Source organism: Labrus mixtus, chromosome 8 (genome assembly GCF_963584025.1).
Source record: "Labrus mixtus chromosome 8, fLabMix1.1, whole genome shotgun sequence".
In the NCBI taxonomy this organism is placed as follows: domain Eukaryota; kingdom Metazoa; phylum Chordata; class Actinopteri; order Labriformes; family Labridae; genus Labrus; species Labrus mixtus.
Window position 1 is genome coordinate 21,862,267 of NC_083619.1, and position 24,895 is coordinate 21,887,161.

A 24,895-nucleotide genomic window follows, 5' to 3' on the forward strand; every position below is an offset into this window, starting at 1 on the left:
ACAGGGGCGACAAAAATCACTGTGACAACAATGTTCAGCATGTTTTCAAGTTTTAATAGTGTCAGCCAGCAACAGTCGGGATGGATCTTATTCTTAAGTGACATCCATACGCACAAACTTATAGAGTACAGCATTCTCTTTCCCCCTCCATCAGCCTGAAGCAACACCATGCCCATACACAAAAATAATGCCTTTTCATTCATTTGATTGCTAATGCTGCTGAAACATACTACCATATGTTTTCTGTAGTTGCACAATTTAGTGAAGACAGATTCAGATGTGTGTTTATTTCGTGCACAGTTAATGAGCAGCTTTGCATTTACATGCAGTTAAAATGTGATGTTAAACTGGGATTGATTGTTAAAGCATGCATTCTTAACATACTCTGCCTGCCACATATTTTCTACAAAAAAAAATCTATGAACATCATGATATATCAATCCCTTCTGTGATAAATATCCAAGTGCTGAATCTTGACCAACATACTATCAGTACTGGTACATTCAAATACAAACCAGACATTTGCGTGAGCATGCCTATTTGTACTTCTACAGAACAGTGCAAAACACAAAAATCATTCCTGAGACTAGTCAGCAATTAGTCCCTTCATAACCTTATTATTTCAATCACTTTAAGAGTCACATCTTTCTCTCCCTACGATTCGTGGGCAGTATTCTTTAACAACAGGAAATGTGAGATATATCTACAGCAAGATGTACTTTCAATCATCAAATATCAGCATCACATGGACAAACAGTATGTGCTCATTTTGGTCAAGAAAGGAAAAATATGGCATTCAGTGGAATTTTTTTAGCTGCACATAATTTAAATGCTTGGTTCTTAAAACAACCTTACACATGAATACTACAGTGCTAATAGAAATTTAAGAGCTCTTTATACAGATTTGTACAATATGACAACCTTTTCACACTTCTTCATTCCCTCTGTCAGACGTCAAAGGCTCCCATGTTACTGTAAAGATGAGGTCCTTTACTTGATTTTTTTTTCCAAATAAAAAGTCAAGTGCAAAATAAAAGGCTTTTCATTTCTTAAGTGTTTTCCATTGTTTTTTGTTTTGTTTTCTGCAGAGTGCTTTATTAAACAGAGCGCGTCTCCACTTCGATCTTCTCTTCCGACTGTGATTCTGCTTCCTGGTGGCTGACGCTTGGCCGGACCGTCAGAAGCGGCCCGCCGGCGTAGATCGAGTGGAGGAAGTTCCACGTTTCTTCAGAGATCTGTCCCGAGTCAGCTCCTACAGTGTCAATGCAAACACACACGTAAATATCAATAATATCCGGCTAGTTGAAAATACTTAAATCTGTATAGACGCTGCTTTTCTACTACCAAAGATTTAAAAAGCCATCTTTACTCAGAATAAAAGTAGAGGAATTATAATAGGAACAATTTAAAGTATAGCAATAACAGTTAGTACCTTGTTTGAGTGTTAAATGGCCGTTCTTGTTGACGGTAATCTTGGAATTATCTATGGGTCCCGGTGGATCTTTAGAGGAAGAAACACAATTAATTGGCATAATTACACACAACAGTAATAAGCTAGGAGACAAATCATCAATGCTAGAACATTGACAATAAAGTGTCAAATGTTTCAGTCCCACTAACAAAAGCAATTTCTGCTCCCCACTTTTCTACACAGAGAAAACAAATATTAGAGGAGCAGAAGTCAGAGCAAAAAAGACTTGCAGCCGTGCCAGATGTAAGCTGGTATAAATAGATATGACAATACAAAGCAAGGCAAGCATATAAAAAAAGAGAACAAGAGCAAGAAACTGAAATATTCTTTGACACTTCATTTTGCTGTAGCAGGAGGGAAACTTGACTCCGGGGACTGAAGCAAAGTCTTTGAAGATAAATCAGAAGAAGAAATGGGACTTCCATGGTTTCCTTTGGAATGAGCAGCTTTTTATAACAAGTGATTTCGGATGTTCCAAATAAAACTGTCCATTTGGCATCTTCTCTTATCCATATAAATGTGTAAATCGGACATGTGCAAATTGTTTGAAAAGATTAAAAAAACATTGTTCAACCAAAATCCCAGCCATTATTTCATGATAAATCATCAGTGTATGCGATACCCAAATGTCAGTGGGGAAACATTTGACCTTTAAGTCAGACATTTAAACAGGACAGGGGATAGAAAGGCAAGAGTACTGCCCAATTACCATTGTCTTTTCCTTTGACAAAGCCCTCCCACTCACGAAACCACTGCATGCTGATGCAGTATATGACCACTGGAGACTCCTCCTCCTGGAACGCCTTGTTCAGCTACAGAGCAGAGGAAGGATGGGGGTTGGTGGGGGAGGAGTGAGCAGTAGAGACAAGGGGGAGGAGAAAAAGGACGCAAAGGGGATGGGGAGGAGAAACAGAGGGAGGAGGATGGAGGGGAGGGGGGGGGGGACAAAAAAAAATAACAATTAAGTGAGGATGAAAGGATTGAGAGAGGAGAGGAGATGGAAAACCTAATCAATTCTCTCTGGTGGTTATTCAAATTTGAAGACAGTCTCAACATCATACTGCAGCAATTTCATCTTTCTTAGAAATGATACAATCCTTGTTCATATTGTTACTGTAGCTCTCTCTTACACACACACACACACACACACACACACACACACACACACACACACACACACACACACACACACACACACACACACACACACACACACACACACACACACACACACACACACACACACACACACACACACACACACACACACACACACACACACACACACACACACACACACACACACACACACACACACACACACACACACACACACACACACACACACACACACACAGTCCTTTCGAAAAAGCCATTGTGTGAGTGGGCAGACTGAGTGGACAATAACAGCTGCATCTGTCCCAGTGCATTAATGATAAGGCTTTCATCAGACTCACACCTCTCATCTCCTCCCGGGGTGAAGAGCACCAACACATGCAGCCTATCAACTGGTTCAATAGACAGGAGAATAGAGCTACGCACACACACACACCCATGAACACACAGGACTTCACAGAGGCTCCCTGACACACAATGCATTAATATCACTCAAGCCAATTTTGGCTGGATCGAGCATTTTTTTTTTCTTGCAGGGGAGCAAATGATCTAAAGGCTTACCCTGACAAACATGTCCAGCTCTGACTTTCGCCGTTTCTCCAGCTTCTCAATCTCGATCTGGCATGTGTGGCAAACGTACAGGTGGTTGACAGCTGGCCCCCCTCCGTACCTACAGGGAGCAGTCCGCAATAACGCATGAAGATTAAATTAACGTCCACAAAGGAAATTAGACTTCGGATTTGAGTCTATCCTCCAGACAGTCTCACAGTCAGCCTGTCTACTTCACATACCTGCTGTAGAGGTGATCCCACACATTCTGTGGCAACATCACTACCAGGTCATCGATGATTGACGCTTTGTTGGGTGGCACGCCTGGTGAAACAAATGGAGGTATCCATCAGACTTTAACAACAATGCATTTTAAGGGTGAAGTGGAATTTTATCACTTTAAATGAGCCATGAAGCAAGCCAAAAAAAAAAAGAAGGAAAAGAAGTCAGCTCAAATCTGTAACCATTGCATCTAATATTCACTTCTCTTCTATTCACACCTCCTGTCCCTATTTTTAGAGCTGTGTATTCCAATCTGGGGGTTGGGAGCACCCAAGCGGTCCAATGATACATCAGAGGGGTCAGAAGAACATTAAAAGGATTTAACAAACATGAAACACTGAACTGTTAATTTAGTGACCATTTTTATTTTGAGATATTTTAACCTCTTCAGGCCTTTATCTTATGGGCTTTAACAAGTCGATAACTTTTTCTTAAAAAATCTGTCATGACTTTGCTTAGCTACAAATACTTTTGTTTACATCACCACGGCGATGAAGTCAACTCAATTTAACTGTGACCCTCAAGGTTGCTGTGAATATGAAACAAATGCTGCAACATGGCCCCTCTGCACAGATGTTATTTCAACATAATGTATCTAGCTGTCAAGCCTGTTATTAAATCCTTATAGCCACTAAGGAGGAGGAAACAACCTGTACATGTTTTTTTTTTTTTTTTACAGAATGGGACACTTTCTCTGCTGCCTGTGTATTCTTCCAGCTTTATCATACATTTTCCTTTTTGCGTACTTAATTCCAAAGTCCATAAATTCCAAGCGTTCTCTAAACAGAGGGCTGTAAAGAAGAGCGCTTGATTGGCAGAAAAGCCCTTTTGGAACCCTCCTCTCTTCTCTACTAAAACCAGAAAGCAGGATCATCTGCACAAAGAGAAGCAAAACCCTCCTTTGAAGTCTGCTGTGTTGCGAGGGGAATACTCTGCTTTGTCAGAGTCAAAAATCCAGAGAAAAGATGAAAGCATAAGCTGTGTTAGGAGACGGAAGAGCACAATTTTTCCACTAAATGCTTGTGCACAGAGCAAGAAAAAAGGGATTGCGGCTTAGGGAAACTTTGACCTCTGAGGGTTTTTTTTATTTTATTTTTTATGATGACGCACCTCCATGCAAACACAGGAAGTCGTCGTTGGAAATGGGGCCCGGCTCAGCAAAGGTCTTGAACTTGTTTAGCCACTGGCGGGAGATGTAGAATTGCAGGAGGCTAGGCTCCATCATGTTGAAAAGACCTGACACCCTCCTACGTTCTTTCAGTGCATCCTCGTTGCTCTTTCTGTAATCGGAACAGACCAAAGATTAATCACGATTGCAACAGAGTCGTGAGAGCATGTTTATGAATTTCAAAAGAAGAAAAGAGAATGTTAAAGTGCTGCGCAGATCAATGGGTTTTAGGTTACAGCTTTCTACAGCTTTTCTTACTTATAGAAGAGCACATAAGCCTCTGCATTCTGGACGCAGGATTCAGAAACCTCGGTCACACTTTGGTCATCAAATTCATACCACAGATTGTTGACATCATTCCTGCAGTACGCTATGTAGTGGCCACCTGGGATCGGACAAGGAGAAGCGTTAGAGCAGCAGTCAGAAACCTAACAAGAACATGTGAGATATGTCTGCAGGCTCTAATGAATGCAGGACACTCCGGATGCCTCAGTCTGAGCACAAAGAGGAGCGACTCGGCCCACTCACTGCTGGCAGTGCCATGGTGACAGATGACTGACAGCAGGTCATAGTTGGTGGTCTGGGCAGGGCTGTCTTTGGCCAGAAAAGGCTGCAGGTCCAGGCCTTCGAGCGGGAACGAGACATGGGTGCCTATCTTGGTGGAGAACATGAGTTCGTGCCTGAAGCGCTTCAAATGGACACACAGGATCTGGAGCAGGGGAGCGCACAAAATACGTTTTATTTTGGAAACCGATCTGGGAAGGCATTAGGGGGAAAGGATTTGTGGATTATTCATGAAATGAAGTATCAGAGTTGTCTCATTACCTCTGGCAAACTTTGCATTTTACAAAACTTTACTCCGTTTCGTAATCTAAGAGGAAACAAGATGAGAAAGAAGACAATCATTTATGTTTTCCAGACATTGTGTTCTGTACATTCTGTTTTTCATGTAAAATTAATGTGACTCTAGTACAGCATCCAGTCACTCACTTCTTGCATTTTTCACAGCTGTACATGTTGTCTCCTAGAAAACACAAACAAACAGTCACTTAGACAACAGCGGATATGTTTTTGTTGGTTAGCAGATTTACACCCACTCGCTCACCCTTTAGTTCATCTCTGGCAAAGAAAGCTGCAAGACAGTCTTGTAGCGTAACCACTGGACCCCAGAACCAACTGAGAAAACAAAAAGGGAAAACAGAGCTAATTAAGGAGCATGTAATAGTGATGAATATAAACAGACGCACTGTACTCATTATACAACTCACCTCTTGATGTACTCCATGACAAATGAGATCCAGCCCTGAGGTGCGTAAGCTTCCCCACAGGAGCCGGCTTTAACCAGGGAGGTCTGGTGGGTGGAGGAGTGCAGCTTGGCCAGGTCTTCCTTCCCTGGGATGGGCAGCGAGATGTCCTGGAAGTTCTCCAGGGTCACAGACACCTGACAGCAACAAAACACAAAGACAGTGAGGAACCTTCTTTGGTATAATTTGTTTTTCTTTTCATGGTTTTGTCAATAACTGACATTTTTTGTAGCAGAATCATATTTTTGGGGTTTTCTACCCGTATTCCAAAGTAGACAACATTCCTATTAATTCGTTTTTAGGCCAATTAAAATGGATTATTGCGCTAGAAGTCTTGTTTACATGCAACAATGTAAACTCCTGTTAGCATCAGCCCTTTGAAATACTGTCTGGTGGGTAAGTTAACCACAGAAATAGCTGAATGTAAACAGCCCAGAGGCTTTGTATCACATTCTGCTTTAATAAAATGAGACCCATTTCCCATGTGTGCGTTATACAATTTCAAAGAATGCTCCTAACACCTGAATCAAATTGACCTATCCCATACCGTGTCTTATTCATAAAATGCTACATTTTTGAATCAGGTCAAATTCACCCAGTCCACACAAAGTTCTCTGGTGCTGCCATGCTTCCTCTCACCCTCTCAGACAAACAGAAACATTGTGTATGTCCACACTGACCCGATCACATGTGAGGCACTGCACTGAACTGACAATGGTCCCATCAAACACATCGGAGATGACACTGCGGTATTTCTTCTGCCGCTTGTTCTTTTGTGGGGAGAATGTGGTCACTGCTGTGGGAAGGCAGGGAGAGAAATGTGAGAACATTGCTTTTCCATATGTCACCACACATACAGACACAGGATGCGACTCCCTTCCTTTACCCAGACAAGCTTTGAATATGGACTACCTGTCGTTAAGCTCAAGAGCATTTCTTTTGAATGAGATGAATCCTACATTATTTTCACGACAGACAACATTTTGAAACATTTTTATCATTTATGTGTCTAGGGGTATGATAAGATCTTGTGCCGTGGCGGAATCTGATGTTGAACTTGAAATAACCATAAAAGATGCCCCCTGCCGCTATTTAATTGTTTGTGTGGCAGTTAGTGGAGAAACATGTAAAATGTATCCTCATGGTGTAGAACAAATGTTCAGCTGCTAAATCCCTGTGCAGAGTCTCAGTGAAAAGAGTTCAGGGTTTAATTAATGTGTGTGTGTGCCATGGAGATCCGCTGCACAAACAGGAAGACAATATAGTCTTTTAAAATGTATTTGAACTCAAAGTGTTTGCAGACTTTCACACAGAGACGGCTCGTGAAGTGTTGATAATATCAGAGTGTACGGTACTAACGCTGCTTCCACTTTTCTCCTTTTCATCTCACTGTGTCTGTATTCATCATTCATGTATCAGCTGGTGACTGCGTATGAAATCAATCAGAAACTTAACGTCAGTAAGGTTACAGCCCGTTGTACACTGCAGCTGAACACTAAGACAACCAAACTCTGTTACACAGCGCTGTGTTCGCTCTAAAAACTGAAGATAAACTTCATAACAAAGACCTCCTGTTTGTTTTGTCTGACTCAAACACGCTGCCTGCGCAATCACTGCAGACACACACACATCCACTTCATGAACAGAGTGTGTGTAATGTGTTCAAAACTGTCAAAGCTCATATGAAAAAAAGGATTTCTGTAGATTAAAGCAAACTTGTTATTGACAGAAGTATTTCTATTTAGTGTTTGTAAAGTTGACCTCCCTGATGAGGTGTTACAAATACTGTTATTGAAATGATGCAGCTTTTCATATTACAGTCTGTTGTTCTCAGGTTTATAAAAGCACTACCTCAATAAAAAGAGAGTTCAGGTTTATTTAAAAAAATAAAAAAATAAAACGTAGGAATTGAGTAAAAGTATTACTAGTGAAAACATTTTAAAATGACCCTGCATTGTTTTGCATTTTGTGACTTTCAATCAAATCAAAGACTATTTTTCCAGTCATATATTGTGCCTTCTCAAGTTTTCTCAAGAGTAGTGTTAAAGTATCCTCATCATTCATCGTGTATAGTCACTTGAGCTGAGTGTATCGTCACATCCCTACGTAAATGTGTCAATATCAAGTTATCAAAAAAAAAAAGGAACCTTTCTTGTGTGCAGGATTGAGGCTGGGCCAGCCTGAGGAAGCTTTGGGCGGGCTGCTGGACAGTTTAGGAATGTGTCCCTCCATTGGGACTGGACTCTGTGGTCTGGTGGTGTTGGACATTTGGATGTCTGGGAAGGAATCTGGTTGAGAGCAGGCCAAATGTTGCAGAGTTAAAGGAAGAATATAGGACTTTTCGATCCAGCAGATGTCGCCCTTGAGCACCAGCATGAAACCAAAACAACTCACGCTGCATTTTTGTGTTAGCAGGCTAATGCTAGTGCTCTTTATTTTGCTCGTAGCTTCACACTGCATGTAAATTTACTAAAAACGCTAAGGTGAAATTCAAATAAGCAGTGAGTACAGTATGTTATTCTTATTTTCTCTAGTCCCTCAATTAAACAACTCTTATAGGCAAGGGGATGAGCCGGCCGAGCGTCCCGTCCCGTCCATGTAAATACGGTGTAGATACGGCTTGGAAAGCATCACAGACAACGGGAATCGGGTGTCACACTCATTGTCGACAGTCATGACTCACATAGTTGATTTCTGTATGTATGTGTAAAAAGTTGCATATTCAGCCTTTAAATACTATATATTTAATCTGATTTATGGGGAGGGGAATAAATATTCATAACTACCTGATGTTCTACTTTGAACCTTGATGGCACCCTGGCTGCTGATTATGGGCGTGGCTTCAGTGGTGGTGTCGACATCTTTGTCCATGTCCACTCCAGTGCTTCCACCCATAACACCGTTCACCCCGGAGCGATAAAAGTCATTAATCATGTTCTTCTCTTTCTGCCACTCCCTGTTGGCCTGAACCTCATCCTGCTCAGGAATCAGCATCTCGGCCTCGTTGGTGACATCCATCAGCACGCTCCCGCCCTGCACCTCGTTGTCGGCCCGCTCGCTGCTGCCACAGGACTCGCATGACTGGAAGTCGTTGTCTGACTGGCTGTGGTTGTCCTCTTCGTGGCTGTCGCCCATGGTGATGCCGTTGGACTGGTCGTGGGGCTCGGGCAGCGGCTCCTTCAGCTCCTCGTGAAGCTGATCCATCAAGCAGCGCAGAAACTCTTGCGAGTCCTGGAGGAGGAGAGAGAATAATCACAAGAATTTTAGTTAAGGAAGCAAATTGGTTCTAGGGAACATTTTAATAAGTTCTACATCTATTTTGATCACAAAATTCACAGTAGCAAAAAGCTGTTAATTACATCTCTAAAAAGATCTGACAGCACTACAGTAATTCTTATGAAATATAATCAAGTTTGATAGACACAGCCAAGCTTTCCCAAACTTAGTATTATTATTTTATGTAAATGAAATAAAACAACCAGTTTAGCTCCTCGTTCATCCAAAGTCTCTGAGACCAAATGCTCATGAATGTGTAATCAAACTTAATGTGCCTCAGACATCTAATCTCCGTCTCCAGCCAAATGAACTCTCCTCTCCCAGGGCCCCAGAATGTTAACTTTGTTCACAGTAATGCTAATTCCAAGGCTGTGCAGCCCAACATAGTGTGACGAATGAATATTCCTCAGCTAACTCCGCTGAACAAATACTGGCAAGCACAGCGGAAACAGGCTCTTTTATTATTTCACCACTCAGGCTTATAAATCTCTTATTTACAGACACTGGGGGGAAAAGAAGACAGACGTGCTCCAGTACAATGACTTTTTAAAATCTTCTTTTATTCAAGCACCAACTAGGAATCAAATGAAGCACATTACCTTTAGGTTTAATGTGTGCATTTGAGTGTGAATGAAAGTCAGACTCTCGGTGGGTAATTGCAAAGCAGAGGATTCAGTTTATGTGGTTGAGTGATCTGAGCTGAAGATAATGTCATGTCTGTACAGGAGTGAGTGTGGAAGGATATGGAGTGGAAGAGAGAAAGGGAGAGGCGGTATTAGATCTGGGACAATTTTATAGTCCGGGCGTTAGACACTTAATGGTCTCAGCTCCACAGGAAGCTGTTTTTAAAAAAAAGAGATCAAGCTGACTAACAGACACATTTGTATTTGTCCAATCAGTGCAAAGAAAGGAATGTATTATCCATACATGTTTGAACATCAATTGAGACATCCAAGCACATTTTTTTTTCAATATATTTACACATATCCTTAAACAACATTAACATTAACTGAAACAACATTTCAGTCTCAACAGATGTTTAATATTTCAACATGTGACTCAACAAAAGCCGCAAGCGCTGTAAAAAATGTCTTCAACTGTGAAGAGTGTCTGCATATTTTATTGATGTAGTGGATGAGCGTATGTTGTCTTAAGATGCACATTCATTTCTCCATCTGTGAAAACCCACCTGCTGAGAGTATCCTCTGAACATGGGGTTTATGGCTTTGATCCCCTGGAACAAGTTTGTAGGAACGACATAGGAGGGTCTGCAATGTGACAAAGAAAAACCAGCAGCCTGCTTAATCGACTAACACAATGTCGGAACAACGTCTGATTTTGTTTGAAATTAAAACTACGGAACAGTAGCGCAGTTACAGTAAAAACTCTCGTGTTATATTCCCAACAATGTAAAAATACTTAAAAGTGTTAACAAAATCTGAATATCAACTGATGCCTATGACAAAGCTTCTGTGCTTAGTTTAAGTCCAAAAATGTGACCAATGCCTACCTGTTCTTGTGCCACAGGTCTGACACTAGTTTCTGGTAGCTTTTGCAGAGCGCTGGCTTCTTGTCCGTCCTCACCATGCCGCCACATTCAAGAAAGAACTGTGTCAAGGGCGGGCTGCAAAGGAAAGAGGGATAAATATATATCATAAGTGGGCACCAAACAAGCTCCTTCTGAATATCTCCCCTTGGACAAATTGACTCTTGTTTCCAAAGATATTTTAAGCACATGCATATAATCCACAGTTAGACAGAGAGAAACTGGTACAATAAAAAAAAAAGAGAATTTAATGTTGTTATAATCAGCTATGTTTTTACCACTTTACAGCTCCAGTGAGGAACGCTCAGTTTGTGTCAATTTTGCGCCCCCGGTGGACAGAGTGGTAAGTCTTATTCCTTTGCTGATTTTGTCATGTCCTGCTTTTTATTAACAGTTAAATGTATCACTCATTGAGAATTATTTGCATTAGAAAATGAGAAAAGAGGCTATTTCTGTAATGAGCTAGTCTGACAACAACACCCCCCACCCCGCCAGTGGTTTCAGTTATAAATGATAATAATAATATAGACATAAACAATCTGGAAGTCCATTTCAATACCAGCTACAAACACACAGGAGCTTTAAAATGAACTCATCATCCTAAGTTAGAGAATAGAAATGGAAATCCAGGTTTACATTCAGAACTTTTACATTAAGCTGCCTCCTTCCAGTACTTTTTTTTAATAGTCTGATATCTCACACATGGAGAGATTTTACAAATTCCCAGAGGTTCTAGCTCATAAGAGAGAACTCCACATGCAGCTGAGAGTTGAAGGACGTCGGAAATAGCTGGTGAAAAGCAGCTGAGGGGATTTGACTTGATGGATACAGAGTGCACAGGAATTTGCAAGGAAGAGACAAAACTGCAGAATGAATAAGGCATAGACTGTTCCCTTCCCTTGGCAAGAGAAAAGTCCTTGGAAGTGAATAATGACCCGACAGTAAAGAGAAAGAAGCAGCGCTCACACAAACAGACATCAAAGGAAAGTTTCAGAAAAAGGTCCCTCCTTCCGCAGCTGCGTGACTCACTTCCTCCTATTTTCGGAGTATGATTTAGATTGCAAATTTTGACCCACATCTTTTCCCCATTTTGACTTCTATCAAACCTAGGCATCATCAGTTTAATTCTAAAACGAACAAGCCTCTGGGTACCTAGGATGACAGAGGAGAAAAGGCTTTTCTGTTCCATGAAATATTAAACAATAATTGGAGGTTGAAAGTAAGAAATATAATACGACCTTAGGCTTTGCAGAGGAGCCTTAATCTAAGTGACCACACAAACAAACCAATCAGAAAAAAAGAATCAGAAGGAAAGGCAATTGACTGAAAAAAGCAGCAGATTTACTGAGAAAAAGTAAGGAGAGACGCATAATGAGACATTGTGGGGGAAGAAAAGGAGACGAGGAGGAGTAGAGCTTGGGAAAGAGTTGGTGTTCATTTGTAACTGAAGACCCTACAGGGAACTACAAAAGGCCATTTCTGCCTTCTCAAATGGTGCACTGCAGCAATTTTCACTCAGCCGTCAGTCTCCCAAATGAGCACAGCTATGGTTAATTTCCCCCCACATTTACAAGAACTGAGCAGGCAGTGAATAAAACAGCAAATAACTACTGAAAAAAACTGTCTTGAAAGAAGGAGAAGTGATTAAAAAGCAGCCTAAAGGACAGGCAAAGAGCGTGTACACAATGCAAGGTAAACAGGTGGATGTGTGGACAGGACACAGGTTAACAGAGGACTCACCAGTTGGACAGAGCCTGCAGGGCAGCATTCATGTAACACGTGTTGCCGATGTTCTTCAGCCCCGTCAGACCTGAGGGAGAAAGAACACAATGAGGAAATGAAAACAAGCCTCTCATCAAATGCTTGTAAGTTCTGATGGCAGCCACAGAGCTTTTACATTATTAAGAACACTCCCTCCAATTCTAAGAGTGAGAATTTCATGGCAGGAAAAAAAATGTCCTACAAATGTTTAAAGAGTCAGACATTTTTGAACACACTTAATGAAAACAACAGCTCAACGGAAACCCTACTGAACTGTTTATATTTCTTTATTTTGTCACTTATACTGTTGTTTATAGACTTTCTTCTATTTGTGATGTTACCATGCAGTTAGTTTTTTTGTACTACAGTTCCCATGATGCTGAACTGGGTGATTTTGTATAGAACAGATCCTTATTGATTTCATGAACAATACGAGTTATGCATAGTTAGAGGCCTAGCTGACATGATTGACAGGTGGGCGTATTATAGCTCTCAGTGTGTCATTAGGTTGACTGAAAGTTAGACTGAGACAGCTGCTGCTGATGAGCCTCTGTTGTTGATTATACCACCATGGATTATCTGATTTTTTAAATGTATAATATATATATACGTGTTTGTTTCATTCATCAACTAAACAAAACAGTTAAAGACAAAAATAAATTCTCTATTTTTTGGCATTTTTATCCAAGCATTTTAGCAAATTGGCATAATTAAAGTAAGGCTGAATTAGGTAGTGTCAGTTCCTGTTTCAACGTGCTCATGGACGCACAGACATATCACTAAATCCCTCTGGTAATGTTAAGATTCTCAAGCATGTTTTGCAGAAATAAAAAGAGTTACAAGAGCTTTTTTTTCTGAGTTCGAAGCAGATTTGTGAAGTTTATTAATATACTTGATGACACCCAGAACGATGTATGTCACACTGATTTAAAATATGTGGAGCGTGTTGTTTGTTTTCTGATTTAGTGTTGCTGCAAAGAGGTCAAAGAAGCTTAATAGCCTTCATGACAACTGTTGCTCTTATTGATCAGTAAAGGCGAGTCGGTGATATTTAGGAAAACGTGCCTCGCTGTTAAAAACCTCTGATTTCTCGGAGTACTCTGTGGAGGACGATATTCTAACAAGGCTTATTTACTCCGCCTCCTCATCATATGATCTTTATTTGTTACAAAAATAACCGAAGCAGTGACTGGTGCCAACCGAAGCAGTGACTGCTGCCAACACCTGCACCGCAGGAGAATCAACATAACATATGTTATCTGTTGGAGCATCACAGCGCTGAGTGAAAACATTGTCTGCATTGAAGGCACGGAAGTGTCTCACTCCACTGAGCTACACAGGAGCACGCTTTGGTCCTGGTTGGTGACAGTGTGTGGTTTTTTATCACAGGTACGTTTGGATGTGTGTCAGAATCTCAACAAGACCAAACTGCTTCAGATTTGTAGATGTGTGGAAATCGTTGGCTGTTTGTTTTTTTCTTAAATGGTCTGTATTTCTTATGATTTGTTTGAGCACGCACTCAAACACACACTCACATTAGTTTGTGTTCCTCAGTCCTCACAAAAAGTCGACTTTGTGTGTCATAGCTATTTGGTCTTTATGCATCTATTTACTGCTTTAAGTAACCAACCGCTGACTGAGCTCCTGTGTTTCAGGTTTAACCTCCAAATCTGTTCGACTTTCTTATACTTTGATTAAGAGCTCATAAAATGTTAATACATTTGAGACACCTCTCTGACTTCTATATTTTAATTATTAACAATACAACCTTGGCCGGAAACATGCATCTATCGCAACACTGAAACTGTAGATATCAAATTCTGCATGACTGCACTCAGGTAGCCTTCATTTGCAAGATATTAGACACTTGCTTCCCAAAATATTTGTTGATGTTGTAGCATGTATTTTTCACAACAACAACAACAACAACGACAACAACAACAAGCACATTCTATATCTGCATTTGAACTGAAATAAAACAATGCCTCACTGAATTTTATAGACATTACTGTAGATGTCAGATTTAATAAGTTGTTTTTTTTTTGTCATTCATTTTTTAATGGGAGGCTGACCTCTGGCTCGCAGTTCATCCTCTTCCTCTGTCTCCATGTCCAGGTCTTCACAGCCTCCATTAGGGGGCACTCTCAGAGAGGTCGGGCTCCCAGGGGCCCTGCTGTTATCCTGGAGGAGCACATCACACACATAGACCTCATCATAAAACTCTTATCTAGCAAATGAATAACCACATCGAGTATGACAGTTAAAGCAGGGTAGACTGCTCGTAGTTGTTATCATACAGCTGTGCCAGTACTACAGGAGAGCCAGCAGTTACATAACTACACGAGTATGTAGTCACATGTAATGTAAAGCTGTCTATTGAAGCAGCACAGATTCACCAAAAGATAACTTTTATATTGTATTTCATATAAACTATTAGGACTTAAGCATTTCTTCCTCTCTTGCTGTTGTTGAATATTAAACATGCTTTATGGCTGTACAATATAAAATCATCACTCCCAGCTGTGATGATGGGAAACTGTTTCCTACCTGACCAGCACTCTGTGTGGAGGGGAGGGGTTTGCTGTTGACATTGGGAGAGCTGGGGCCTAGTTTACGCTCCAGGAAAACCTCCTTGCCGCAGGCGTAGCACCACACTCTAAGCGTGGTCAGGTTCACTGTGAGGTTGTGCCTCGTCTCCTGCACGCAGAGAACACATGTTGTGAATATCCTACTGTACAAACAAAGTGAAACAAGATGACAGGGTTAATGTTTACCGAACAAGGGATAAGCGATAAAGCACGTGTGTGTCCTCTTAATCTTCAACACTATCTACCAATCAGCATTTCATTAGACAAACAACAGGCTGCTTCTGCAGTCATAGAACATAGACACAGGTGCACCTTATTATTCTGTGGTGTGAAAGCTTACTCTCTGTGGAATAATCTGGCTGAGCTTACTTCAGCTCAACAACATGTTTCTCCAGCAGGAATAATGCAAAGTAACGTCACAATGCAGATCTTCCAGTCCTCTAAATAACAACCTGTTACAGTGCTACGGTGTTCATTAACTGAAAACTACAATGCACAGAGCCAGTAAATCTAGATGTAGAATCCAGGTGCAAAGCAGGACTGAAAAGTATTTATGCCTGCAATCATCTACTAACAGAGCGCCCAAACCTCTGGAGGAACTAGTTGTGTTTTCACCACAGGGGACAGGATCTAAATACATTACAGGTACTTTATTCCCCCTCCCAAGAAGTCCTCAGTCAGAGGGTAATAATGCAATTACTTTTTATTGTTCAGTGGAATAATTTACCAAATCTTCACAGCTCTTTGGACCGCTGTTGATATGCAGACAACAACCGGAAAAAAACCTTTAGGTCCTTGAAAGTAGTGCCAAGAATTAAACACAACTACATACTGTAGATCTGTATAAGTATTGCACTTGTTATTAAAAGTACAACTGGTATCCACAATAATATTAACAAGATTTTGAGGCTGAAGTTTGCCACTATTTTAAAGAATTATCGGCAGATTTACTTATGTCAATTGATTATTTAATGTAAAAACGTCAAGAAGATGTGGATAAATGCCCACCAAGTCTCTTATTTGACATTTAAAATTGCTTTTTTGTTTTGTTTAGCACTATAAAAACTAAAAGAGTTTCAGTTTATCTGTCAAAATAAATAAAATAACATAAAAAAATAAAAATAAACCTGTCAGTTTTAGCATTTGTGCTTGGAAAAAAAAAACGTATTCAATAAGAATTGTAGGAGCCGTAATGTGTATTTTCACCTCTGTGGATTATTTGTCATGTTTTGCTCCGCATATGGGTTTGATATCATTTCTGTTAATTTGCAGCGGACATGTTTTTTTTTTTACCTTATTTTACCTGTTCAGTTGTGTGGCGGGGGGCTAGACAAAGAGGGTGAGTGGGTTAGCATATTTCCTGTTGACCTTCATCTTTATCATCAATGTCATCAATTATCATCATCTTTTGGACTTTTTATTTAGAATTCTTTCACTCTTTTGTTTAATAAAGCAGCTAACTTCTCTGGACTTTGGGTTTTATTTTGAAATGAATGAGTCACAGTTACAGGCTCACTTAGTCTCTCTGTGCCGCATTCTCCAATCTTAGCGGCCACAATATTAAAACCAAAAACATATCCTAAACAAGCTGGACACTCAAACTTAAAATCACTTACTATACCTTATAATTATATTTCTTACAAGCAAATCAACTCCCTAATCTGCCCGTAAATGACAAACAAAATCCAGAATCGATCTCTACCTTTAGAAATGAATTCTCACGTTCCTGGCCTTTTGGATTTGAGCTGAACGCCTCGAGGCTACAGGTTTAGGTTGAGGCAGAATGAGGGAGCTGTTGCATTAGGGCAGTTTTTTTGCTACTGTTGAAACATGGCCGAGTTCTGCTGACCCACTACTGCTCTGACAAATACAGGCGGCCTGGCAGGTCGACAGGAGACGGAACGTGAGCAGCAGTATACCAGCAGACCAGCAGACCCTGCATTATTCATCAGGGCTGCATTAGCCTTCACACAGCAGGGCAGAGCCGAGCTGGCACAGGGGCAACGGCAGACTGAGCACGGCCCTGAACAACTCGATAGCTTGAATGATTTATAAAGGAGAGTACACCAGGCAGGGCATTAATAACAAGCTAGATTTATTGGGCTTCCAGTGTGTGTGTTCACTACATCACTTTATTCTATCCTTTCTATTTCAGTATTCACACAGTTCTGGTTACTTTATTCTGTTTCTTATCTATCATTGCACTACAGTCACTTTATTTATCTAATTTTTACCTTTACAGTTATATTGTATATATTAGTTCTGTTGTTCCATTATTCACCATGCACCTTATAACTTATCATTTAGTATTTGCCTACTTGCACACAGCTCTGTATATATATATATTTATTTCTCGTTTACTGCACAGTTATGTTTACATCTGGTCACTACTGCACATAGTTCTGGTCACATCTGTTTACATCTGTTAGTCCGATCACTGTCCACTTATATCTACTCTTTTATATTTTGTATTTTAAGTTAAGTTTAAGCTTTAAGTTGTATTTAAATTGACACTTTATATTTAGGTTCAAATGTTTCATCTACTTGCACTGTTGTTAATTTACTGCTCTGTGTGCCTTTGAATTGCCCCCCAGGGACAAATAAAGTTTTTTTTTTTTTTTTTTTGTGTTTTGTTTATGGTTTTTTTAACAAGCCCACATCATGAATTGATTTACAAATTTCTGTTTTGTACATTTCAGTGATCATTTGTTGATAACTTCTGGCATCGTAATACGTTTAAAAACATCTATTCAGGGCAGCAACACGCCACATGTACGGCCGTGGGTTCAAATCCGACCTCGGCCCTTTTCTGAAAGGCATCCCTCACTCTCTTCTCCCAACGTTTCCCGTCTCTCTTCAGCTGTCTAATAAAGGCAAAAAGGCCCCAAAAATATCTTGAAGAAAACATCTACTGAAGCAACATTAATCTATAGTGCTCCCTCCACAGACTTAATAATACTTTAAGATGATGTCAAATCAGTCTGAGTTTGTAATTAATTCATATCATGCTCAGAAGCACTCCCAAATAAACACAGCATAACGTTTTTATTGTTGCAGCTCCAGCTCAAATTCAACATCAGAGTCATTATGTGATCTTTCATAAAGGAATAAGTCAGGTCTTTTAATAGAATTATTCATATAATTTATCTTAATTTTTATTTTATTTATCTATTACTTAAAAAATACTGTCAAGTCTTTTTTTTTGGCTAATCAGTCACTCCCTGCTAAGTGCTAAGCTAGCTCTTTAACTCAGTAGAATGCCAAATGGAGCAGCAAGAAATTCAGCCAGTCTCACATATATGACTGGAGTAGATCCAGAAGTATGTACTAATTCAAAAACAGACTTTGAATCCATGAATCCAGAATCGTTTTGAATCGAAAATAGATTCTGAATTGAATCGTGACCCAAAGAATCAAAATCAAATCCTTTGACCCAGAGGTTCCCAACCCTAACTGGCATAAGTACCTTTTCTGTCATATAAAAGAACAATTTCCATAGTTTAATACACAAAGGAAGTCCTTTTTGTTGCACAATCTTGCTTGAAATATAATCTGCACGCAAACAGTCATTACGTGTCCCAGTTTGTTGCTAAAAGAAGACACAGAAGTGAAGCTAAACTTCTTTAAAATGAGCTGCATCGTCTACCGTAAGACTCTGAAACAGTCACTCATGTTTACTCGCAGTACAGACGGCCCTCGGTACACTGCGTCTGATGTGATCCAACGGGACTTTTTCCTCATTGAATAGTCAAGAGATTAAAATGTTTGTCTCCCTGCGGGGCCTGGAAGCACTAATTAAGCACGGCCTCCATCCTTAGAAGATTTAAGGACGGCGTCACAAAAGGCGGCTGGCAAGCTGCACAGACAGATGTCCTGGATAAGCCAACAGATATCAAATTCACTCGTGATGTGATTTTTAAATCAGCCAGGCTAATTTAACATTTCTCTACCCGTACACTCTGTATCAAATATCAGTGTCTCATCTCAGTAGAGGGCTGTGCATTTAAAGAGGTGTGCGTTTGAACCAGCCGCTTTTGACAATGGTTTGTGCAGCCATGTAGATACTAACAGGAAAAACACAAATGATATGTTTGCTTTCTTATACGCCCCCCCCCCCCCTCCTCTCTCTTTCCTTCTAACCCCAGTTGGCCCTGATGTGCTGCTGGAGGAAAAAGCTTTAGTCAACACTGAGAAGAGCAGAGGCTGAGCCAGGACAGGCAGAAAGATACTGTAACCATAGAACTGACAGTATTATTGAATCTCCCCCACTTCCCAGAGGAGTGCCAATTAATAATGGATGATCCACAACTGAAATTGCACTGAATGTGGAGGTGTAGGCGGACACAGTTGGCCTGATGGATTTTAACAATTCGTGCACTTAAAAAGAAAAGCTGAAAAGACTCACGTGAAGGCTCGCTCTTAGAGAGAACAATGTTAAAAATAAAGCAGCGCTGCAGGCAGTTTCTCTTCCAAGTCCTCCTGGGACGCCAAAGAGGTATTCCTGTCCTGTCCGGCCATATGCGCCTCCTCTTCTTCTCTACTGACACCTCCACTCCTATTTTAGTTGCATCTTTTTTTTTTAATTCAGTGCTACAGTAAACACTCAACGTTCATCCCATCCCTCCCTCTTGTGTTGCCTAACAGTCATGTATCTGCACTCAAAGTCATGGGTAAAGTCTGAGCTCTCTCACCTGTGAGTGGACAGTGCTGTGGTCAGTGTGAGATTCTCCACACCCGACATATGAGCAGCCATTCTGCAACAGAAAAACAAACAAGACAATGCAGCACCAAGCGGGTTGTTAAAAAAAAAAAACAGAAGTCAAATATTGATGGTAAGAAATGAAGTGCACACATTCTGTTGTTGTTCAACAGTTTTCTCTCCCCTTGGTGAGCATTTTCTTACCTCCAAACACGCCCACAAATTTGGTCCTCCGACTTTGCAGTCTTGACACTGGCCCTAGAAAATAGAAAAGGTGCAAAGGTCAGAGTCACATGAGTTGAAATGGAAGAAAGCAAGACAGGGAAGCTCCACTAAACAGAGTTTGGATGTGAAAGTAATTGAAAAAAAAGTTATTCAGGGTTTCTGCAGGGTTGAAAAAGTTAGACAAGTTTTAAGACCCTTTTTCATACCTAACACAATACAACTGAATACCAATCGATTATTAATGCAGCATAGCCCTCTGATAACCATTTTAATGGATTCACTTCCTTTAAGTCTCCCACCCTCTATTGGCATTTTTTATACTCAACTCGAAATATAATTCTCCTCAATTTCCTACAATTTCCAAAAAACCAGTCAAGCTCAGGGATACATAGCTCTGAGCGTTGTTTGTTACAATGCACACGTTTCACTTTCATTTTTGTTGTTGTTGTTCTTTCTTTTGTTTGTTAACTTACAATCTTATGCTCGGTTTTTCCCTCTATCTGCGTTGTTCAGCACTTTGAATCAACAGTGTTGAGACTTTATGATGAGCTGTTAAACTTCTGTTAGATTTTTGCTGTGAATCTGATGCTGACTGGTACTCCATCAGAAGCACTTAACAGCCTCCTGTATTTACAAACCACTGTTATTTTACATTCACAAATATCTCTCTACAGCCTGCAATCGGATACAGAAATATATTTTATAACTCACATTAGTACTCACAGCTGGGAAAAGAGAGACGATAAAATGTAAGGTTTTGAAATAACTGCTATGGTTGTTGTTGTTGGTTTTTTTTGGGTTGGGGGGAGGGGTCAAAGTGGAAACTTGGTTCAAAGGTTCAAAAGATTCAAAAAGAGAAACTTAATCGTCTTTCACATAGTGTCAGAAACATCAAAAAACATCCACACCCGTTAGACTCACTTCAAATCAGACCCAAACGTTCCTTAAATTAGTAAACGCACATTTAAAAGTAGTGTTCATCGAGGCTTGTTTCAAACGCTTATTGCAGTGGGAATAAAAGAGTTCTTGTAAGTTCACTTTTCAGCCAGTGGTACTCTGAAGCGGCTGTCTGAGGGGAGCAGCTGAAACGAGTGGTGAAGGGGGTGTGAAGGGTCCTGAGTGATGCAGACTGCTTTCCTTTCTGCTGCAAGCATGTCAAGTTCTGACAGTTGGATTTGGGTGGTGCCTGTGATTTTACCTGCAGGTTTGATGATTCTTGCGAGATTTTTCTCGCTTTTTTAAGTGAGAAAGTTGTACCAGGTTAAAATGCTAAATGTGAGGACTGATTCAACAAGTGACCGGTATACTGTTGGTAAGATGTCCTCTCTGGCGTTAAAACTTTTCAGCCTCCTCAGGAGGAACATGCACTGTTGTGCTTTCTTGTAGATTCAATCTACATTCTTTAAAAAAAGAATATAAAAGGAGTCTAAGCTATCAGCAAGACAGGGGACGGAGTAGTGATGGAGGGTCACTCACATGGGATTTCTGGATAAGTTCTTCCTTGGTGATCTCCCCCACAGAGTCCAGATGGGGGCAGTCACAGCTGGATGCTGGCGGCATCACTCAGCCACAAGTCTGAGAGAAAGAGAGAGAGAGAGAGAGAGAGAGAGAGAGAGAGGAGGAGGGGGGATACACGTTTATTACATATCCAGCATTGACTACTTCAGAGAAATCAATGCAGTACTTGTTTAAAAAGAAACTTAATCGAGCCTTCATGTGATATTTGATAGAGTAACATGAGATAAACCCCAAGGAACAACACAGAGGACAGGGAAAACAGACGTTTACTGTAACCTGAGTCACTGTCACACTGCGGCTGAAGTTTCCATGCCTGCATGACGGACACATTATTCCCTTATTATCAGCCACACATCAGACACACCAAGCAGCACATCATGCCACAGCTGTCAACAACTCAGCAGCATCTGAATGTCTGTGTTGATAACGCCGAAAAAAGACTCGCGGACTCATGAAGTTCAGATGATTTCAATCTGCCAATCAATAAAGCCCAACCAGTGAATCAAAAATCAACGAGTTTAGTCCATTTCCCCTGACAGCAGGACATAAAAGGAAGACCTACTCTTAGAAATGATGTGCACGAACCAACACACCAATGCCTTCATTAGTTCTGGTTAAGAGCCCTTTTAAATGATTATAACCAAGAGGAGGCAGAGCAGCACTGTCATGGATTACATTTAATTCTGGAAGATTTGGAGAGTTTTTATTTAGGGTCAATTTTCCTACATTTGTTCCCTTAATACATTTTGTTATACTTATACGACTGAGTTCTGCAACTTCTATTATTTAGTCTGTGCTTCAAGAGGAAGCTTGGCAGCTACAGGACTGCATGCACATGCCCTGACCGATGGGACGACAGAGGAAACCCCTGAAAGGGTTTATTATGAGGCTTGAGAGATTGGAAAAACAGTTATATGATAGACAAAAACAAATGTGAGCAATCATTTCTTGGAAGAGGCAAATTATACACGCATGCCATGTTTTAGAAAACGGCTTGAGGACACATCCTCTACGGGAAACAAGCATGTGTATCAAAAACAAAGCATCTTAATAAAAATGCTTTGACTTAATGTGTGAAAATGTCAGAAAAGAAGAGAGTTAAAGTTTTTACTGTGCTGTAACGTGCGACTCTTTGTGTACACCGTCTTGACTAAGTATCTAATCTAAGATTGATCAGCATGACTATCTGGTTGAAATGGCCTTCAGACTTCAAAGTTGCAAACCACCATACGCACCACATTATGAAAAGTGTGCCCATTTTGCCTGTCCACAGGCAACAGCATAAGTAAGACCTTGTTAAAATCTGTGCTTTGACATTTGCACTTTCTAGGAATATTTGAACATCAGTGGAATGATGACAGCAGTGCATGAGCTGGTCTGCACATGATTTAGCACTTTTAAACCTAACAAACATGGTGACAGTAAAACATGTTCCCCCGAATGTCAACACACAGACTTCCCTCCACAAATATGATGCACATGTTTGGCTTTCCAACAACCATACAAGACAGCTGTCAAGCTGGACTGTCTCACTGCAAGAATCTTGGGATACATATGACACATTTCATAATTCAAGAAACGGCAATAACTGGGATCTGCAATTACATATCACATTACATTACATCCCATACATACAAATTGTGGCACTACTTTTCGTTGAGTATTGATATTTTCTTACACCCTTGGTATCACATTTATCAACAGGTCAAGTGGGAGATCAACATGAACACAGGGGAAAGCGGATTGCTCAGCTCAGTTCATGTTCAGGCTTGTACAAGTCAATATGCCTGTTGACTCACCTCATCAATACTATCTGTGAGTCTAATCCAAAATCTAACTGGTTGCATGTGGTCAGCTACTGTTGTTATTGTCTTTCAACTCTTGTTAAAGTCTAAAGTATGTAACTAGTGAACTTACAGTCCATTAACAGTCACTAAACTAGGGGCTAATATTGTGTTACTTACAACCAAGGAAAATCGAATTAGCCGGTGGTTTTACTAACAAGCCTCTGGAGCTTAACTCTATAATTTCCTATCGCATCCTATCACCTTCTTCCCAATCAATAAAAAGTATATTACAGAGAATTTCACTGTGGACAAAGAGGTGGTACATGCAGGGTGGGGCGTTGACCCAAACCAGGCAGTGCACACAACCCCAATGTTGTCATATTCAGAGTCATCATATGGGTGACTAAAACACCAAATGATCATAAATGAATACTCAGAATCACTAAATTAGCATGCCAAGGTGCCCTGCAGCAAGTATAACATTGTAAAGGGCAAAGTTAGCCAGCGTTTCCTTCAGTTGATTTTAGCAAAGCAGAGTACACAGTGCGACGTTTCCACCCGGTTAAAAACAGGTTTTTCAGCTGTATGAAGAGGTCTTTCTGTGTTTTATATAAAGAAAGCATAAGGTTAGACCGTTGTGTGGCTTTGGCCTTGTCCACTGCTCGGACAGAGCTGTCAAACCCGGGGCGAGCCGATGACAGCGTCACAGGCGCGACTAGCAGCCTTCCTTCCGCGGATAGCATTAGCCTCCGGGCAATCACAGGTCAGCAAAAAATAACGATTAACCTCAAGCAGACCAGACACTACGCTTTTAAAAGCCTTTAAGGCGAGCGACGGAAATGTTCACCTGCATGAGATGATCGTGAGAGCTGGATGGTTCACTGTTGATAACCATCTCGCTAGTAACAGGCTAGCTTATATTAGCCAGCTATCGTTCCTGTAACACACGATCATCGACCATCCCACTGTGACTACACCAGGCAGCAGCTAACTAGCGGTCCCCAGATTAACCGTAGATTGATCCTTACCTGAACGATTAAGAGGACGGGGTGTTTCTCGGGTATATCCAACTTCAACGTATGTCAAGGACACGGGTTTAGTTATGATTTAGAGGCATATTTCAGAGAGCAATCCTTCACTTTAGATACCACCGCTCCTGTCCCTCAGCGTGGTTGCTAACGTTACACGTAGCCCCGCCCCTTTCCGGTTTAAAAAAAAACCCTCCCCGTCCTACTGTACATCTTATATATAAAGTTTACTCCTACGGTTATTTAAACTATATTATATTTATATAGAATCACAGATATATACCTGGTAATACTGCTTCTGGCTTTTTTAAATTTATTTTTTATTTTTATTTATTTATTTTTATTCCACCTTACCTATACATCAGAATATTATTATTAATACTTAATTGTGTATATTTATGTTTATTTTATTTATTTTTCACCAAGTGCAACAGAATATGGCAAGGTAGTGAACGAGTCTTTATAAGTGAGTGACAGCAAGGGGTGGGGGATTGTATTGGGGTTGGATCTGTTTGTGTTAATGTGTGTAATTATCTAAAATTCAATAAAAAATAACTTTGAATAGAATCACAGATAG

At 40.5% G+C, this 24,895-nt stretch overlaps 1 protein-coding gene across 3 annotated transcripts; it reads right to left on the minus strand.

Annotated features, from left to right (window-relative positions):
* Positions 1–45: 45 nt before the first annotated feature.
* On the minus strand, positions 46–24,482 carry usp33 (ubiquitin specific peptidase 33). 3 transcript variants are annotated; one of them, XM_061045131.1, is made up of 24 exons: positions 24,319–24,482; positions 21,462–21,560; positions 19,965–20,018; positions 19,753–19,815; positions 15,021–15,170; positions 14,546–14,654; positions 12,453–12,522; positions 10,677–10,790; positions 10,356–10,434; positions 8,677–9,121; positions 8,038–8,178; positions 6,571–6,686; positions 5,855–6,027; positions 5,692–5,762; positions 5,577–5,610; positions 5,412–5,457; positions 5,115–5,295; positions 4,845–4,971; positions 4,529–4,698; positions 3,379–3,460; positions 3,149–3,257; positions 2,181–2,283; positions 1,433–1,501; positions 46–1,252 (listed from the first exon to the last, which is right to left on the minus strand). In XM_061045131.1, the coding sequence occupies exons 2-24, from the start codon at positions 21,543–21,545 to the stop codon at positions 1,098–1,100; spliced, it is 2,745 nt and encodes a 914-aa protein (XP_060901114.1). In that variant the 5' UTR covers positions 21,546–21,560; positions 24,319–24,482; the 3' UTR covers positions 46–1,097. The 3 variants fall into 3 exon arrangements, with proteins under 3 accessions (XP_060901114.1, XP_060901115.1, XP_060901117.1); XM_061045132.1 differs by having other exon boundaries at positions 15,021–15,204; XM_061045134.1 differs by lacking the exons at positions 19,753–19,815; positions 19,965–20,018; positions 21,462–21,560; positions 24,319–24,482 and adding an exon at positions 15,402–15,598.
* Positions 24,483–24,895: the final 413 nt, after the last annotated feature.

Bases quoted from the DNA above. Each gene is read 5' to 3' on its own strand.
- usp33 (XM_061045131.1), bottom strand. From the start codon at position 21,545: ATGCCGCCAGCATCCAGCTGTGACTGCCCCCATCTGGACTCTGTGGGG. The intron at 19,816-19,964 runs GTAAGAAAATGC...TTTCTGTTGCAG, and splicing joins ATTTGTGGGCGTGTTTGGAG to AATGGCTGCTCATATGTCGG. The intron at 10,791-12,452 runs GTGAGTCCTCTG...TTTCCTTTGCAG, and splicing joins CTGCAGGCTCTGTCCAACTG to CCCGCCCTTGACACAGTTCT.